The sequence below is a fragment of the Arvicola amphibius genome, chromosome 1 (genome assembly GCF_903992535.2).
Source record: "Arvicola amphibius chromosome 1, mArvAmp1.2, whole genome shotgun sequence".
Classification (NCBI taxonomy): domain Eukaryota; kingdom Metazoa; phylum Chordata; class Mammalia; order Rodentia; family Cricetidae; genus Arvicola; species Arvicola amphibius.
In genome coordinates, this window is record NC_052047.1 from 158,416,484 (window position 1) to 158,435,919 (window position 19,436).

The 19,436-nt window shown below is 38.3% G+C and overlaps 1 protein-coding gene across 3 annotated transcripts in view; it reads right to left on the reverse strand.

The window, feature by feature from the left end:
* Vps13a (vacuolar protein sorting 13 homolog A) overlaps positions 1–19,436 on the reverse strand; it is a 210,967-nt gene that overhangs the window by 58,490 nt on the left and 133,041 nt on the right. For all 3 annotated transcript variants that reach the window (XM_038349800.2, XM_038349819.2, XM_038349809.1), the window contains 6 exons: positions 16,096–16,199; positions 11,377–11,659; positions 8,712–9,107; positions 8,188–8,292; positions 7,933–8,079; positions 825–953 (listed from right to left, as the gene is read on the reverse strand). In XM_038349800.2, coding sequence (XP_038205728.1) covers positions 825–953; positions 7,933–8,079; positions 8,188–8,292; positions 8,712–9,107; positions 11,377–11,659; positions 16,096–16,199 — 1,164 coding nt within the window. The remainder of the gene's footprint in view (positions 1–824; positions 954–7,932; positions 8,080–8,187; positions 8,293–8,711; positions 9,108–11,376; positions 11,660–16,095; positions 16,200–19,436) is intronic.

Here is a 19,436-nt window from a genome sequence, read left to right on the forward strand (position 1 = left end):
AAGCTGATGATCACAACAGAAACTGAGGTAAGGGGAGTGGGTGAGTTCAGAGTTCAGGGACTTCTAGTGATCTTATCTAAATGTTTAGAAGGTCAGAGATTTCCCTTTGGATGCTGGTCCTTCCTGAATAGAGTTACCTTTTCTTGAAACGCTGTTTTGTCAGGTCCTACCTGTGTGTTTGTTTGTTTTTATGATTCTGAAATACATGTTGATATTACTGTCAATGTCTTTGTGGGTTATATAGACAGGAAACCTCACAGGAGGGGGAAGAGCAAAGAATGAGGAACAACATGGGCATTAGAGAGGCCTTAGAAAGAATAAACCGGACATGATAAAAAGATTTATGTGAATAAATTTATTTATTTTTTTACCCTCAGACCTTATTAGTCAGTTTTTCACTTGCTATAGAGAATCTTTCTGAACCCTGAGAGGATTAACCCCCAAATAAGCCTTAATAATATTCTACATCATCTCTATGTATGTTTACTATGTTACAGCAACTTAGAAAAGTATATGATTCACTTTCTGTGAACAATTAGAAGACAATTCAGACTTTTGTCATTTCTGGCAAACAATGAAACTACTGTATGCAAATGAAATTTCAGTATACTCTGGTGTTCATTCAGACATGCCAACTAACTTTCTGTATAACAAATTATTTTATATCTGTTTCACCTCTTCTTTCATAAAAAGAAAATTTTATATAAAGGAAAAGTATCAGAAAATTGTAATGAAAAGCAAAATTTAGTGCTGATATACATATAGTAGTTTTTCTGATGATACACACATGATAATGATCATGAATTTCAAGAAAAAGCACGTACCTCATTATTCAGTCGCAATAAAATACAACTGTCTTGCTTGTTAAAATGTATCCTTTTGGGGGGACCTTCACTTCTTTCAACTTGAATGAGAAGAATATTGGAGGCATCCTCAGGCCAGAAGGGAATACACTAAAAATGTATTACACATATTTAAACAGATCTCATCATAAATACTTATATAACATTTAATAGTCTTAGAGAGTAGCAAGTAATCTTTTCTGCCCATACTTGCTGTCATCAACCGGAAGCTGCAAGACTCAAAATAGTGACAATACTCACAGAAGTGTTTCCCAGTTAGAAACCAAGTATATTAAAAATGATGTGTAGGGTATGGGTAGAAGGGAGGGGAGGGGAGGGAAGGGGGAGGAAGAGGGGAGGAGATGGAAATTTTTAATAAAAAAATGAGAAAAAAATGATGTGTATTCTATACACTCTTAAGTCTGATGCTCTTTTAGAGTCCTAGTTTCATACTATATTTTAATGTTTAATAACATAACATATAGAATAATAATGCAGTATCTTTTCTAAGTGTTATGTATGAGATCTCTTAAGAGTGGAGAATATGCCAAGCTTCTTCTAATATTTTAGTTGGAAAGTAGAGCTTAACAAGACATAATGGTCATGATCATACATTTTAAAGTAATTATTATAAGTCAAATAAGAATGCAAAATTTTAAGCTAGCAAAAGAAAATTGATCTTAGATGAAATTGAAAAAAGAAAAATTAAAATTCAAAAACTGTCCACAGATTTACTTTCCAAAAGATAATTAGGATCCAATAGTACCTGTGAGTGATAAGTATACAAAATAAAAATGTTAAAAATTAAAGTGTAGAAAAATATATGAAATATATAAAAGAAAGTTATAGTTACCGCCATCTAGATATACCTAGAATTCTAAGTCCAAAAACTGTTGTAGAATAATCCTTTATACTGAGTGAAGATATGTCACTGGGATTGGTTTAATAAAAAGCTAGATGGCCAACAGCTAGGTAGGATTTTCGCAGCAGAGAGAGTTCTGGGAAGAAGGGTGGTGGTGCCAGGGATACAGAGCAAGCAGCATGACTTACAAAGTCAAAGTAACCAAGCTACATAAGAGTGTAGATGAAAAGATATGGGTTAATTTAAATTATAATAACTACTTAGAAATAAGCAGCTTCCCGATGACTGTGGTCTCTCAGGCAGGCTAGGTGTTAGTGGCATACAGAGGCTTGGTTCTTTTAAGAGGCTCTGCTACCAAGCACTTGAATGGGTTTATGAGCAGCAGGTAGTGCACTACTCGGTGGCATGAAACTTGAGAGAAATGACTACAGTAGTGTGGACCCAGAAACTTCCCAGAATGGGGCAGAAAATGTGACCTGGCTCCCATCATATCTCCGCAGCGAGGCTAGCCCTCAGGGAACCAAGAGGGATGAAGCAGCTACCAACTCGCTGTGAGATGAGCTGCTTGGTGGTTTAAGATTTTGCTCATGCAGAGGAAAAAGGTTACAGAAACACAGGAGGCTTAGATGGTAGAAACCATTAAATAGATTACACTGTGTTTAACAATGTATGCTGACTTAAAGAAAAAGGTATAGAGAGTCAAAAAATAGTTTAAAAATAATATTCTTTAAAAAGAGAATAAAGTAATAAAAAGGAATGAGCCATGTAGACAGGGGAAGACACAGAGAGTCTAGACCCTGGATGTTACTTGTTGTCATTGTATTTTTTGAATGCTGATAAAAAAAAAAACGATAGTTGCTGTGAAACAGGGGATTGTGAAAGAGGCTGCTGAATTAAACCAAGCTAGATAATTTAGGAATACTTAAAATTTAAAATGTAAGTCAGTTTTGCTTTGGGGAAGAGGTTAAGCTTTTGTTTCCACAGAAAATGAAAGGCTGTGGATTCACTCAAGGCTAAAGAAGATCAGGTTTGATCAGGGAAGACCTCTTGAAAATCCTGGCTACAGAAATAAATAAATCTAAATATAATAAAAGACTGGTGATGTATTGTTGGGAGCAGTGAGACCCCAGATCCTGAATGTCTTGTAATCCCCTTATCTGAGTGCCTATAGCTGCTCTGAGCATGAGACCTTCAGGAGTTCCTGATGGCAGGAGAGTAGTTTCTGGTGGGTTTGGCTGGGGCGTGGCTATCTCTATATAATCTGCCCCCTGAACACAATAAAGGGGGCACTCTTGGGGAATTCAAGGGTGACCGTGTAGCTGTGTCTGTCTGTGTTTGTGTATTTTAACCTCTTGCCCCTTGCCCGAAGCTTGGTAACTGGGTAAAAGCACATCTAATGCAGACACGGGGGCGCGGTGCGCGGCAATTGGAGGTCCCCACTGAGATTTATATCGGCAATTGGAGGTCCCAGTCGAGATATCGGGAACTAGGGAACGTTGAGAGGTCGCCCTCAGAAGGTGAGGGTGGATTGGGGTATATGTGTTAATCCTGACGTCCATTGCTCGGTTTTGGTTCCAGGAAGTCCAACCGAGAAAGAGGGGTAAACAAACAGGGTTGTTTACCGGCCGGAGGGGACTTATGTATTGGGAAAAGATAGAAAGTATATAGCTTAAAAAGATAAATGTGTACAGATGTATGATATGTTGATTGTGTTGTCTTTTGTGTTTGGGACTGGAGAAAGGCATTTGATTCTAGGAACAGCTAAGAAAGGTATCTTGACTTTAAAATATGGGCTTAAGAATTTGATGTTTTGGAAACACAGATGATGAGAGCCTAAGGATTTATTCGATATTCGTGTGGTTTGAATCCCCGAGACCTCCTGAAATGTTGCAGTAGAGCATGAGCGGTAGTGGCTCCAAGGCCAAGCGGCTCCAGGCTATGGTCGCTGAGTGGCTGCAATGCCTGCAAACCCCGGGGCCTGCCTTGAGGACTGACGAGGCACGAACACTAGGCCTGCTTCCAGCGTGGGCCTCAGGGCACAGAAACGCAGCACGACCACGACCCACGCGCGACTGGAAAATGGCAGTAATTGCAGTAAATACCCCTAAGAATGCAGTGTCCCCGCTCAGCAGGAAGTAGCCAGACAGATTGACAACGCCCAAATTCCCTAAGTGGGGCCCCTTCAGTGGTTGCAGAGCAGCAAGCCTGCTTCCCTGAGTTCCACTCCACTCCAAGCACCAGTTTGGACCCAGAACGAATGCAGCTGGGGCTAGAAGGCAGCTGGAGCAGAGCTTTGCTAGGTGGCTGTGGTGGAAGGCACATTGCCTCAGCCCAGTAGGTGCCTAGCCTGGCGGATGCCACAGCAGTGCCCAAAGTACGTTACCTGGAGATACTGACCCCTCATCCCCCCAAATACTTAAGATCAGACACTGTTTTATAAAAAGTTTAGGGGGGAGTTGTTGGGAGCAGTGAGACCCCAGATCCTGAATTTCTTGTAATCCCCTGATCTGATTGCCTACAGCTGCTCTGAGCATGAGACCTTCAGGAGTTCCTGATGGCAGGAGAGTGGTTTCTGGTGGGTTTGGCTGGGGCATGGCTATCTCTATATAATCTGCCCCCTGAACACAATAAAGGGGGCATTCTTGGGGAATTCAAGGATGACCCGTGTAGCTGTGTCTGTCTGTCTGTGTTTGTGTATTTTAACCTCTTGCCCCTTGCCCGAAGCTTGGTAACTGGGTAAAAGCGCATCGAACGCACACACCGGGGCGTGGTGCAAGGCAATGTATATTTTATCTGCTCAAACATAAACCCCAAAACAATCTTTGGCTGGCTTGTGTACAATCCACAGTCTATACTTTTATTAATGCAGACATGTATGCTACTTTTGAAAGTTTGTGTTTTCAGAGCGAGGAAACCAGACACCAATGAAAACGGTGGCCTAGGTGATCCAGGCTCTCTGAATGCCTCTGTTCTAGTTTCCTCCAAGGTCTGCATCCAGAAAAGTTTCAAGGCTGCTAGTTGAGATGGTTCAGCCTCAAAGACTATTCTAGCCAGGACTTGACCATCTTGACCATTATCCTAATTTTCTCAGGGTGACCCAAAGATGCCAGTGCCTCCAGACAACAGGAGCCAGTCTAGAGAACACAGTGCCCACATACCCAACAAATGGGGCAGATGACTTTTGATCATTTAGGTTATAGATATTTGTTATCATTTGGGGGGGTTGATTGGCTACAAGTTGTTATGGTCATAGTCAGGAAAAAACTAAACAAAGGAGCTAGATTCAAGAATCTTTTTCCGAAGGGGAATATGCAGTATAACAATGATGAGATAAAAGGGTGGATTGCTGAGTCTACTTTTAAACAACCATTAGTCTCAAATATATTACATTGGTATGGACTTTTATATACTGATACAAATTTAAGGTTACTTTTGCTATGCTGTATATATGTTCTACTTGTTTAAGGGATTGTACCTATGTAGCTTATTTAACAATGTAATGTAAATTTCTAGTCCTTGAAAGTTATTATTACAAACTATGTAAAATAATAAAGAAATGAAAGTTAGTAGTTAGTCACCTATTACAATCAAACTTGTACTCATGCTAGGTATGTTTTCAAGGTCAAACATATTTTTAGGTAGACAGGTGGTCTTCAAACATTCAGATATCTATAGAATATGGTATTTAAGATGGTTTAATAACATAAGGCTTTTCATGATAACAAGATACATTTGCTCTTGGTGGCACTAATTTACTTCAGAGAAGATGGTGGGCACTGAAGAAACTCCATATGGAGTTTGTTTTCCTTGTGGCAAGGTTAGACACTGGGCAACAAACTGTCATGCCTCAATTGCTGACAGGATACTGTACAAACTGGACAAGAAGAATACACAGTAAAGTGACTCTGAACTTTGCCAAAACAAGGTGGGAAAGTCCTTCTAAATTGAAGACCTTCTAGTTGAAGACTAGATAATTATATAGTTTTTCTTAGTTATGACAGAAAGTAAATTAGGTACAAGACTTTAGACTCATCAGGAGAGAACAGATAATGAAATATTTTCTCTAAATTTGCCAAATACGAATGGACTGGACATTATGAATGTAATGCTTAATTGACAATTGTTCTTATTAAATATAGTTTTACTGTATTAGAATTAAAACCCTTTATTTAGATAAAAGGGGGAAATGTTGTGGAATAATCCTTTACATTGTGTGAAGACATATCACTGGGATTTGTTTAATAAAAAGCTAAACACTGACTAGCTAGGCAGGATTTTGGGGGCAGAGAGAACACTGTGACCCTAAGGCAATGCTAGGGTCACAGAGAAAGCAGCATAGGTATTATAAAGTATAGGTACCTGGGCCAAATAAAAGAAAATAGACTAAAAATCATGGGTTAATTTAAGTTATAAGAACTAGTTAGAAACAAGCCTTAACTATCAGCTGAGCTTTCATAATTAGTAAGAAGTCTCTGTGTTATGATTTGGAAACTGGCAGGAAGGACCAAGAAATTTGCCTACAAAAAATTAGGAGCAGATGTGCTGAGAACTTGTTTAACACTTACAAAAATAAATCATGTTAAGTCAACAAAAATTTACTGAGAATCTACCATGTTTAATCATTGAGCAAAATATTTGTTTCGAGAAAGGGTATCCCCACTTAGTCTTTGCTGTTGAGGAAAGCAATACATCAACCAGGCTGGCCACAATTCCACAACTCACAGCAACCTGCCTCTGCCTCCCAAGTGCTGGGATTAAAGGTATCAACCACAACTCCTGGCTTTAAATATTTTTTAATAGATTTTTTAAATATATATTCTGGCTAGCCATTTCATAACACACTGCCAGAAAATTTTTACCATGTTTAATCAATGATCAAACTTTTCCATCAGATCCCATTTTAAGGTAAAATATTTGTGATGGGTACAAAAATCTGCATAATTACCCCTTATTCCTATTATGGCTTTGTCCTTTAATTTTTCCTTCTCCTATAATATTGGTCTTTACTATCTCTCAAGCATGTCAAAACTTCTCCTCCATTAGAGTCTATTTATATTCTGTCACTCATGCTCACTCGCAAGATAACCATATTATATTGCTGAAAAGTCTATCTCATGATTCTGCACTTAACATAAGTTTACAGGGAAAACTTTACGCAATATAAAAACTTAACTTGGTAACCTATGAATGAAGCGGAAATTGTAGTTTTACAGAAAGTTGCAGTAACCCACAGAAAAAGTAATTCATATACAAACACAGCAATCTGTTATCAACAAGAGAAAAACAGGCTTATATTCCAATTAGAGATAAAGACCAGTCACTTCCAAAGGAATGACGGAATCATAACATAATTTTCAAGAAAATGGAAACCAAAGATACTGGTGGGAAAGATATAAGACATTGAAAAAACAAAATAAACTTTCCAAACCCCACAACTTAAAATAAAAACTAACAACAACAACAAAAAAAAAAAAACAAAAGCAAAAAACTGCCATAAAAGATAATGGTTAAAACTTCAGTGGACAAAAAAAAGTGATGCCATTTGCCTCAAAAATCAAACCTAGTAGAAATTTTAAAACTTTAAGGATTGATTTCATATGCAGGAAAAAAAAATCATGAATAAAATGGCAAATGCTTTTATAGAATCTTACCATTTTAGTATAATAGTTCTTCAAAACTAGATAATATATCAACCTCAGTCCAGCATTTAGAAGACCCATCTAGCTGCCTGACACAAAAGCCAAATTTCTCTCTTTAAGTGTCTCTTACTTTCTTTTAACAAGCAAGCTTTGCGAAACTTAGCATATAAAGGATTCCCAACAGTTTCTTGAGGAAAATTAATAGTTTCCCACTCTTCCAGGATATCTATACTTCACTGCTGTTATTTTCAAATTTCTAATGCAGTTATGTAACCAGATTTGTGAGAACTGGCAGTCTATCACCCTGATTGAGCTATTCAATCCTAGGGAGCAAACATTCAGATTTTAATAACTAAATGTAGGAGAAATAGTCAATAAAGTTTCATGGAACTGAAAAGAATTATAGTACAAGGGAATTAAAACAGTGTATGATAATTTAAGAAGTGTAACATCAAAATTAAAATAACAAAAATTACATTTTAATCAGCATATATTAACTTTACAAATCAGGTTTCACTGGTATTTTCACATAGTCTCATGTACACTGACCATAAAAGTACAATGTTCATTATGAAATTCATTTACATACCTGATCTAAATCAAGAGAGAGCCATTTATCACTTCCTTCTTCTGCCACTGATATACGGTATTTGCTTTTATTTTTAATCATATAAAAAGGAGTAAATACCACAATTCTGGTAATATTAAAACTGCTGAGGTTTATAGTGACACCAACCTAAGGAAAAAATTAAGACTGTTTGAAAACTATTACTACTGTACACTTATAAAAGTATCCAACAGATAAATTTAAAATGAAAGTATCTTTAGCACAGAAGAAACTCACTTGGTATTCCATTTTCAGGCCTTTGCATTTAATGGCTCCATGACTACCAACAGTATCAATTGAGAACTGATCAGAGAGCTCACTGTCAGTTACCATAAGCTGAACCTAGGAGAGGAATTTGAGATAAATTACCACTTAGATACCATCTATCTGTATGTGGTGGTCAAACTCAAAGCTTTGTATGTTAGGCAAAAGCCCTTATGTTAATAAGGTAATAAATCTTTTTTAACAATAAATATCTTACTGTATTGCTTTGTTTAGATGTTTCTGAGACAGTCTCTTGGGTAGCTTGGGTTGGATGTAACTTACTATGTACACATACAGGCCTCAAAAACCTACATTCTTCTGCTTTCCTAATGATTGGATTACAGGAGCATGCTATTGTATCCAGTTTTGCTAACCCTTTCAATCTCAAATATTGAATAACTGTTATTTCTACTGAAATTTCTTATTTTACTGTTCAGAACTTTAAAAACTAAAACAATGTTTATCTAAAGAGAAAAATTAGGAAAAATTACACAAACCTTATTGTTGTTAAAAAAGTGGTTTGGCTGAAAGGAAAAGAGAACTGGCTTTTTATAATTAGGTGGATGCTTTCGGTGGATTCCATCTGCTTTGTACTGTAACATCCGATCAGTTTTATTGACCATCCAATATGGACTATGAAATGCCACAATTGTTTGACCCGTATTGTAAGTCATATGAATAGCAATATCCAAATCAGTCTTTTCCATTTCTGTGAGACAGGTAAAGTTGATGAAATTGATGTCTTGTTGATTAGGTTTTATATGAAATTCACTTTTCCAATCATGATTAAGATAGTCAAGCAATTTTAAGTGCAGCTTGGCTTTGTCCATTTCAACATTATAAATTTGTGATGAATGTCCTTCACTTAAAGTAAAAACTGTGTTTTCAATGCCCTGGAATAAGAAGCAAAAACAAAAACAAACTTTTTTTTTTTTTTTTTAATTTTTTTTTCTCATGGTTTATTTTTTTTTATATTTAAAAATTTCCATCTCCTTCCCTCCTCCCCCCCCCCTCACCCCCCTCCTCCTCCTCCCTCCCTCCCCTCCTTCTCCCCCTTCCCTCCCCTCCCCTCCACCCATACCTCCCCTCCCTCCCTCTCAAGGCCAAGGAGCCTATAAGTTTGGGATCCTTGAGAAGATAATAAGAAGGTGAACTCCCAAAAAAGATATAGTAATCCTCCTGGATATTGGAAGTAGACACGATCGCCAGGCAAAATTGGGAACTTGAGGGTTGGGCAAGACTGGGCCAAGGGAAGATGGGGAGAGAAAAGTGTGAAGGGGAGAGCGGGGGGAGCTCGGAGGAATGGGGTGCTTGGGATATAGGAAGGGTGGATATGAGAGCAGGGAAGCATATATCTTAATTTAAGGAGCTACCTGAGGGTTGTCAAGAGACAAAAACAAACTTAAAAATGTTTCTGAAAAATAAACTTCCAAATACACCACTTATTCTTTCTACATACTAAACAAAACTCTTTTGAAGTAACTGTCAGAGCAAGTCATCAGGGTTCCTCAGGCTGTGGCTGCCCTAGTGCTTGATCCACACTTAGGTAGTAATCCTTATTAAAACACTCTAAATCAACTGCTACAAAAGGCTAAGATTAAATGAGACGAGAAACTTCATAGCAAGTTGTGATTGTAATGCCATAATCAGTAAAACTAAACCAAGCCCTACTCATCTACTAGTTACTGTAGTTTTGAAAACTAAAAATAGCCGGGCGGTGGTGGTGTACGCCTTTAATCCCAGCACTTGGGAGGCAGAGGCAGGCGGATCTCTGAGTTAGAGGCCAGCCTGGTCTACAAGAGCTAGTTCCAGGACAGGCTCTAGAAACTACAGGGAAACCCTGTCTCGAAAAAAAGAAAAAAAAAAAAGAAAAAAAGAAACTAAAAATAACAAACACGTAAGAAAGCTATTGTAATCTAAAAAAGGCAACATATACCGTACTGCCTGCCATTTTTAGAAACAGCCCCTTAATCCATTATGAGTTTATTATATCTCAAAAATGATTAATTTTCTCCACTCACATCTTCATTACCTTAGTTCTTATCTCTATGACTTTCCTAGTGTTTCTTTTTCAGCTCTTTCCTACCATTATAACAGAATTTTTAAGTTGTAACTAACATCACTGTGCGAACTTGTACCTGGACCAGACTATTCTACAGAGCAATGACTGCAGCGTTGGTGGCACTAACGTAGCTGACGAATGATAACCATGTATCCGAGAGTCATGGTAGAGCTAGGATACAATCCCAAGTCATGATGGCCAAGTACCAACTCAACTACTTATCACTATGGTAATCTGCCACATGTAAAAACATAACCACAGATAAGTTAATACCTCCTACTTAAAAATATATCACAAAACAGTAAAAATACTGCAGTTCACAAAGTTAAAAAAGCCTACAATGAATAGGTTACAGTGAAGACCTGCTTTATGTTTGATAAGTATTGAAATAAAAAGATTTACAAAAAAACTTAGGAGAAAACACCTACTTAATCTAAAATTGAATACTTAATAGAAAAAAGGATCTTTATAGGAAATAAGATTTCCAGAGAATTTGCATAAAACTGCAAACTTTAAGTGTATGGGTATTGCACTTGAATGTTATTTCAAAACAAATGCCCATGTTTATTTTATAATTCAGTAACCATCATTTAAACATAAATATATGAACTACATATGAAGAGAAAGGGCTATGAAATAAATGGTATGTTCAGATGGTGAATATGTCATTTATTGTATAAACTTATTTATATTTGTACAAATCACATATTATTTGTACATAATTAAATAGAGCTCAATAGATTTCTTTTTTCATTTTTTCAATAGATTTCTTAGATAAATTAATGAAAAATATTTTCTCTTAAATTATTGTTTTTGAAAATTCATTTTGTTTATTTATTCTGTGTAGGAGAGAATGCTAAGGCCTGCTGTGGAGGTCAGAGACCAACTTATGGAAGTTGTGAGTTGTGGAGATTCAACTCAGATTGTGAGGCTTGAACACTCTAAATTATCTTTTTAAGCATGATATTAAAATTTTTATTTTGATAAATACTTATATTTAAGTAATGCTGTAATCTTGGGCACAAATTAAAAAACTTTTGTTTATAACTTTAAGTAAATCAAACTACGAAGACAGAAGACACTCAGAAACTGTCAAGCACCTCTAGGTAATAAACGATTTTGTAGGGAAGAAGATTCCGAATGAGGACAGGCGGCCACAAGTGCATTACGTATGGTAAGTCCCAGCCGTCTTCTGAATACACTGACAGAGAAGTCAAATTATCTTTTTCTGGGACAATATTAATAACAAATGATCTCTTAGAAGCGTGTATAGATTTGCATTTCTTCCTTAGAAGTTGTCCATCATATTTTATGATTTCTTCAAAGTCAATTCCTTCACACATTTGGTAGTCCTTATCATCTGGCTTCAAAGAAAGCGATGATCTGCACAAAAAATTGAATATAATTTAAAAACATTTTTAAAAACCTTAAATTTGAATACTATTGCTTTGAACAATGACTCCCTTTAGTATTATTATAAAGAGTGCTGGTTTACATATGTTTCAGAGCTACATAACCTAAACAGGGGTACCCCAATTTTCCAGATGCTAACCAAGCTTTATTTTGATCATGACTATTTTTACAAACTTTAGTGTGTGTGTGTGTGTGTTTCAATATTTTGGATAAATACTGTTCTATGTGGTATGTACATGTGAGGGTACATGCATTTCCATGGGAAGACTAAGGTCTCTTGATAAGTATGAAGCTCTGATGGCTAGACTGGCTGGCCTTCAAACCCAGAATCACCTCTCCTGCTTCCCAATGTTGTGATTACAGGTATACTGCCACACACAGCTTTTACATGACTTTTGAGAATTCAAGTCTTACTACTTTACCTAATGATCAATTTCCCCAGCCCTAAGAGCAGTGTGTGTGTGTGTGTGTGTGTGTGTGTGTGTGTGTGTGTGAGATTAAGCTACATCCAAGAATCATTTCTAAGAAATTTCTTTGGCAAGGTGCCAGATGGGCATGTAGATGCTTCTTCTGACAGGCCAAACTATGAGAGTCCAGGCTGTCCCATGGGTGCCTTTTGGCTGCCTGAGCCACAGGGCATCAGGGAGCATATGGATGCTTCAGAAAGCCTGGGCTTTGAGACCCAGGGTGCCTAGGCCATGTGGCCATGTGACCATGTTGGTGTCCAAGGGCTGTGCTGCCTGTGGGGCCATGGTGTCAACTGGGCCAGGCCTGCTGCTGAGGGCCATGTTGTCCATGGCCCTAATGTGGTGAGGGTATTCGTTGATGTCCATGGAAACTGATGACCGGGGTCTAGGTCACAACCAGTGACCATGTTGGCACCCAGGGTTATATCACCATTAGGGCCATGCCATTCTGAGTACCCCTCCTGCCACCTGCAGCCATGGTATCATCCCAGCCAGGGCTACTGCTGACGGCCATGTCTGTGTCCGTGGCTCCTGATACTATAGAAGGCCATGATGATTCCAGGGGTTTGGGCATCCTCTTGGGATCATGTTGGTATCTGAGGGCCACTCTGCTGCAGGGATCAATCATGCCAACCTCAGTGACCTGTGCAGCCACCTGGGGCCATGGTGATATCCAATCTTAGGCTGTTGCTGGGACTGTGCTTGGGTCTGTGGTCTAACCACAGTCAGGGTTTCTGAAGTCTGTGGGCTATGGTGCCATCAAATGCCACATGGATACCCTGGGTGTAGGCCACATCCTGTGGCCATGTTGCCACTGGGGCCATGGCTGCTGTCACCAGCCATGTTTGGACCTGTGACCCTACTGTAGCCAGGGTCTGCAGTGATGTCCATAGCTCCTGACATCATCGAAGGCAATGCTGATGCCAGGGGTCTGGGCCACCACTGGGGCTATGTTGGTGTCCAAGGGCCTTGGTGCCATGGGGACTATGCCAATCTGAATGCCTTATGCTGCCACCTGGAGTTACGGTGACATTCAAGTCTGGGCTGCTACTGAAGACGAGGTCTAGGTCTATGGCCCTACCAAAGTCAGGGTCTGTGTTGATATCCATGGCCCATGGTACCAAAGGTCACATGGATACCTGAGGTCTGTGCCACAACCTGTGGTCATATTGGTGTTTGAAGGCAGTGCTGCCACCAGGGCCACACTGATCTGGGTTGTCTGCCTAGCCATATGGGGCCATGGTGTTGTCTGGGCTTGGGCTAGTGCCCTGGGCTATGTCTAGGTTCATGGCCATACAACAGAGTCTGGGATGAAGTTCATGGCTCCTATTACCACAGAGGGTCATAGGAACCATTTCTGTTGAAATCTGAGGGCTGTGCTGAACCAGCCCTGCCCCACACTGGCTCTAGGATAGCTGGTCCTGCCCCTTGCCGGACACTGCAGTAGAGCTGGCTCTGATCCCCCATGGGAGAGCTGAACTCCACTCCCTGCACTCTGGAGAGATGGCTATACTCTTCACTAGGGGCTTGCAAGAACTGGCCCTGATGGCATGGACCTAGGAGAGCTGGCTCTGTCCCGCACCTGAGGAATCAGTCCTGGTGGCCAAGACTGACCAGTTCAGCTACCACCAAGAGCCACATCCTGAGGCCACCCTAACATCTGCCCCATCTATGACCTGCTGGAGTGTGTGAAAAGACTGGTACTGCGGAACAACAGCTACAGGATCTCCCTGACTCAGGATGGTATATCCAAGAGGAATTACACTGAATCCAGTGATGATGGCGGGCCAAAGGCATGGAACCACACCAATGATTCAATGCAATGAACATATTGTATGGAGCTGTTTGGACAAAAGGATGTACGCATGACGCACTGCAGCTCCCAGTGCCATTAGGATGACTGAAGAAGTGTTGGGAACATGGAGGATTGAAGTGAATTTATTGTTGGTTGTTTTGAATTAACTTTGGGGGGCATGCTGCAGGGGTGTAGGGCAGATAATGGAGTCCCTCCAATAAGGAATTACGTAAAAAAAATTAAAAAAGAAAATCTTTATTGTTTTTAATTAATTAAGCATATTTTCCAGTGTTGGGGATAGAACCTCTCACTTATCAAGCAAGCACTCTGCTTCTGAACTAATCCTCTCTCTATATATATCTTTTATCTGTAAAACTAGTTACAATTCTAACTATCTCGTATAGATGAGCTGTCAAAACAACTTATATCCCTAATCACTTTCCTAACATTTAGTCTTAAAAAATATCTTCTATATGTTTTTATGTGACATGTGATGTTACTGTAGAAACTTCCACACCTATTGTGTTGTGACATTCAAATACTAGTGCTCTGGAATTAGAGATAATATTAAACAATGGACTTCTGGCCCCCACACAAAACTAATGTCAAAACAGTTGATTTTTCCTATTCTACTTCTACATTATCCCCATAACTTTTATTCTACTTTACAATCTGATTTTGAATATTACATAAAAATTAATCCCCTCAAATTAAGGCCAATAAACTCATGCAGTTTGGCAAAGTATTTGTTTATTTATATTAAGTTAGTCTGTAGTTTAGGCTAGCTTGAGATCCCCTGTGTACCTTACACTGCCTTCATACTTATGGCAGTCTTCTTGTCTTGCTCCCAGTGTTGGAATTTAGGAATGAAACAATATGTATGACTTGATAGTAAAATACTCATAGGACCTATTATGTACCAATTAGAATATACAAATGAAAATACAAAAATGAGTATATTTTTAGTTTTAGAGAGAAAGCAATATTAAAACAACAACAAAACTGTTATTCTACACCAAACAAACAAATGTAAACAATAGTCTGAAGCCTTTGAATAAAGAATGATCTTTGCACATAGAACAGGGAATGTTTGATAATGGGAAAATTTTCCAAGAAAGCTGATTTCTGAGGATCTGAACTAGAAAAATATGCACTGTAAAGTAAGTAAAAGAACTAATAAAAATAGAAGAGGATCGAAATAAAAGGAGAATGAAGAGCTTGAAATAAAAGACATCAAATATTCCGAGGCAGTGAAGAAAAACTGACACTATGAAGTAGAGACAAAGTGTGTAAAACTAGGAGCAAGTGCTTCACTGAGAACTGCGGCTCTTCCAAGGCCCTCTCCCGCTCAAGCACTGTCCAGAAGATATTCCTACTCCTCTACACAGAAGCCTTATCTTTTAAAGCTGCCTGATCTTTATTCATAAACCCTTCATGGTAAAATGTTCCTCTTCACCTAATCTCAACACTACCCTATTGTTATAGCTATTCCTGGTTGTCAACTTGATTACATGTGGAATTAATTAAAACCCAAATCCTTGGGCATACTTGTGAAGGATTTTTTAAATTATTAATTAAGTTATTTGGGGTGGGAAGACTCACTTCAAATTTGGATCTTTGAGGTGTGAAGATCCACCTTTAATCTGGGTCACACCTTCTGCTAACAGCTTATGTAAAGTCACAGAAGAAGAAACTTTTCTCTTTTTGCCTGCTTTCTCTCCCTATCACTAGCAACTCATTTCCTTCACTAGCATTAGAGTTCACCTCTTTGGGATTCCAGTGCATACTGTAGATCAATTAAAACATCCAGCTTTGTGGATTGAAGAACTACATGATTTTTAGAACTTTTGTTGGTAGACAGTCATTGTTGGAGTAGTTGGACCACAGTCTGTAAACCAGTCTAATGAATCATATGTGTGTGTGTGTGTGTGTGTGTGTGTGTGTGTGTGTGTGTTTGTATAATGTTTACATCAAGTTTAAGTAATTTTAAGTATTTAAATATTTAAGATTACAGTACTATCCATAAACAAATAAGATACACAAAAGATACTGTTTTCTAAAGCAATTTTTAAAACTTGTATTTGATAATTTAAAAATTGAAACCAAAAATTCTCTAAATAGTTTAGGGCAAGGAAAAAACTCACCGGTAAGATGCTAATGGTATGTTGAATTCATTTTCAGGTGAAGCAATTCCTAATAACGTATCCCCTTCAAAAACGGAAATTGGAATTGAAAAATGATTCTTAATCTGAGTAAAAAACAAACCATATTTAATATTAGTATAAGAAAAGATATTTTAAATTTGTCCATCTACATATCTTAATATAGAATCTACCAGGCAATATTCAGCTTGGTCATATAAATTAGAAGAAACAAACATACAACTATTTATCTTCATAAAAAGGGGGGGAACTACCCAGGTTTATATTTTATAGAAAAATACAACTTTAAGCCAGTCAACATTCCAGCACAGATGAGGGAGGGCTGTGTTAATGGGCCAGGCAGTGTTTAAAAGAATACAGTTTCCGCCGGGTGGTGGTGGCACACGCCTTTGAGGCCAGCCTGGTCTACAAGAGCTAGTTCCAGGACAGGCTCTAGAAACTACAGGGAAACCCTGTCTCAAAAAACCAAAAAGAATACAGTTTCCATGTAATTATTCTGGGGCTAAACTAGCTGTGCGGAAGCCAGGCAGGATAAAAGCAGGCCTGCCTGCAGCTCCTTTAACAGCTGTGTAAGGCACCACCCCAGCTGGGGAGCTATTTGCCACTGATGGCCACCTAGGAAGAAAGACTCAGTTTTCTTCAGAAGGACTGTCCCTGGTAGGTTGCCCATCTTCCAGTGGATGACCCTACACAGATGCATATAAAGGGTACCATTAGTTGGACTCGGTATGCTATTAAAAAAAAATAACAAAAAGCATGAAGTTGAGAAAGGGAGGGTATTTAGGGAGCATTTAGAGAAAGGGTATGGGATAAATTTGATTAAATATAGGAATATTAACATTTCCTATATAAAATTTCAAGTTTAAAAAAATGGAGTGATTCCTTGCAACAACAAAAAACCTGTATGAATGTGAAAAGGAGAGTTGTATGGAAGAGAATGTATAACAGGGTAGAAGGGAGAATAAAGAAGGTAGGAGTTATAATCAAAATATACTTTACACCTGTATTATATTGTCAAAGAATAAACCCAGTAAAAGTGTGCATGTACACACACACACTCCCCTTAAGGTTAGAGAACACTGTGAAACGAAGGCAGAAAGAATATAAGAAATGAAGGAAGAGGGGAGTACTGTGAAATGTCAGGCTCTGAATATCAACTATAGTTATTTATACAAGGTCAAGACAGTTAAAATTTCTGTATGCAAAAGGAAAGGAAGTCCTTAGTCTTAGTTCAGAAGCTACTGGCTCAAACAAGGAGTCACTGTTCTTTGTTTAGTTTTTTATTTTTCTGACTATTTTTTCTCCACCTCCCAAGTACAAAAACACTGGTGTGTGCTACCACTTCCCAGCCTTCTGGATTTTCGAAGTTTTATATATATATTGAGCTCTACATTTTTCTCTGCTCCCCTTCCTGATTCTCCCCTCCCCCAGGTAACTATGCTCCCAATTTACTCAGGAGATCTTGTCTTTTTCTACTTCCCATGTAGATTAGATCTATGTAAGTCTCTCTTAGTGTCCTCGCTGTTGTCTAAGTTCTCTGGGATTGTGGTTTGTAGGCTGGCTTTCTTTGCTTTACATTTAAAAACCACCTATGAGTGAGTACATGTGGTAATTGTCTTTCTGTGTCTGGGTTACTTCTCTCAAAAGAAACCTTTCTAGCTCCATCCATTTTCCAAAATATCAAGATGTCATTTTTTTCTGCTGTGTAGCACTCCATTGTGTAAATGTACGACATTTTCCTTATCCATTCTTCAGTTGAGGGGCATTTAGGTTGTTTCCAGGTTCTGGCTATGACAAACAAAGCTGCTATGAACATAGTTGATCACATGTCCTTGTGGCACGATTGAGCATCCTTTGGATATAAACCCAAAAGTGGTATTACTGGGTCTTGAGGAAGGTTGTTTCCTAATATTCTGAGAAATCGCCATACTGACATTCAAAGAGGTTGTACCAGTTTGCATTCCCACCAGCAATGCAGAAGTGTTCCCTTTTCCCCCAAACCTCTCCAGCATAAGTTGTGATCAGTGTTTTTGATCTTGGCCATTCTTACAGGTATAAGATGGAATCTCAGAGTTGTTTTGATTTGTATTTCTCTGATGACTAAGGATGTCTTTCAACCATTTTAGATTCCTCAGTTGAGAGCTCTCTGCTTAGGTCTGTACTCCATTTTTTTTTATTGGATTATGTGATCTTTTGGTGTCCAATTTCTTGAGTTCTTTGTATATTTTGGAGATCAGACCTTTGACTGATGTGGGATTAGTGAAGATCTTTTCCCATTCTGTAGGCTGTCGTTTTTGTCTTGTTGACCATGTCCTTTGCTTTACAGAAGCTTTTCAGTTTCAGGAGGTCCCTTTTATTAATTGTTTCTCTCAGTGTCTGTTCTTTTGGGGTTATATTTAGGAAGTGGTTCCCTGTGCCAATACGTTCAAGTGTACTTCCCACTTTCTCTTCTATAAGGTTCATTGTGGCTGGCTTTATGTTGAGGTCTTTGATCTATTTGGACTTGAGTTTTGTGCATGGTGACAGATATGGGTCTATTTTCATTCTTCTACATGTTGATATCCAGTTATTCCAGCACCACTTGTTAAATATACTTTCTTTTTTCCATTTGATATTTTTCTGTTTCTTTATCAAAGACCAGGTGTTCGAGGATGTGTAGATTGATATCCAGGTCTTCTATTCAGTTCCATTGGTTCTCCTGTCTGTTCGTATGCCAATACCAGGCTATCTTCAGTACTGTAGCTCTGTAATAGAGTTTGAAGTCAGGGATTTTGATGCCTCCAGAAGTTCTTTCACTGTACAGGATTGTTTTGGCTAGCCTTGGTTTTTTGCTTTTCCATATGAAGTTGAGTACCGTTCTTTCAAGGTCTTTGAAGAATTTTGCTGGGATTTTGATGGGCATTGCGTTGAATCTTTAGATTGCTTTTGGTAAGACTGCCATTTTTACTATATTAATTCTGCCTACCCAAGAGCATGGGATATCTTTCCACACATAAAAATTATAAAAGTTCCAAGCACAATGAAAATGGAAACAGAACAAACAGGGTAATGCACAGAAGGAAAAGCTAATTACTAACAAATAGTGAAAAAAAAGATAATCAGTGTTCATAGAAAGAAGAAAATACAAACTATATCCATAGGCAAACTTTTTACAACAAACTGACAAAACAAAACTACTATAGTTATTTTGAGTTCATATCCATATCCAGTGGCTGATATATCACAATACTCCCCCCCCTCCACTGCTTACATTCTTATGTCTTCCCTTCTACAGATTAATTTTGTTATGGTATATATGTTTCTCTTCTTAATGTATTGTACCT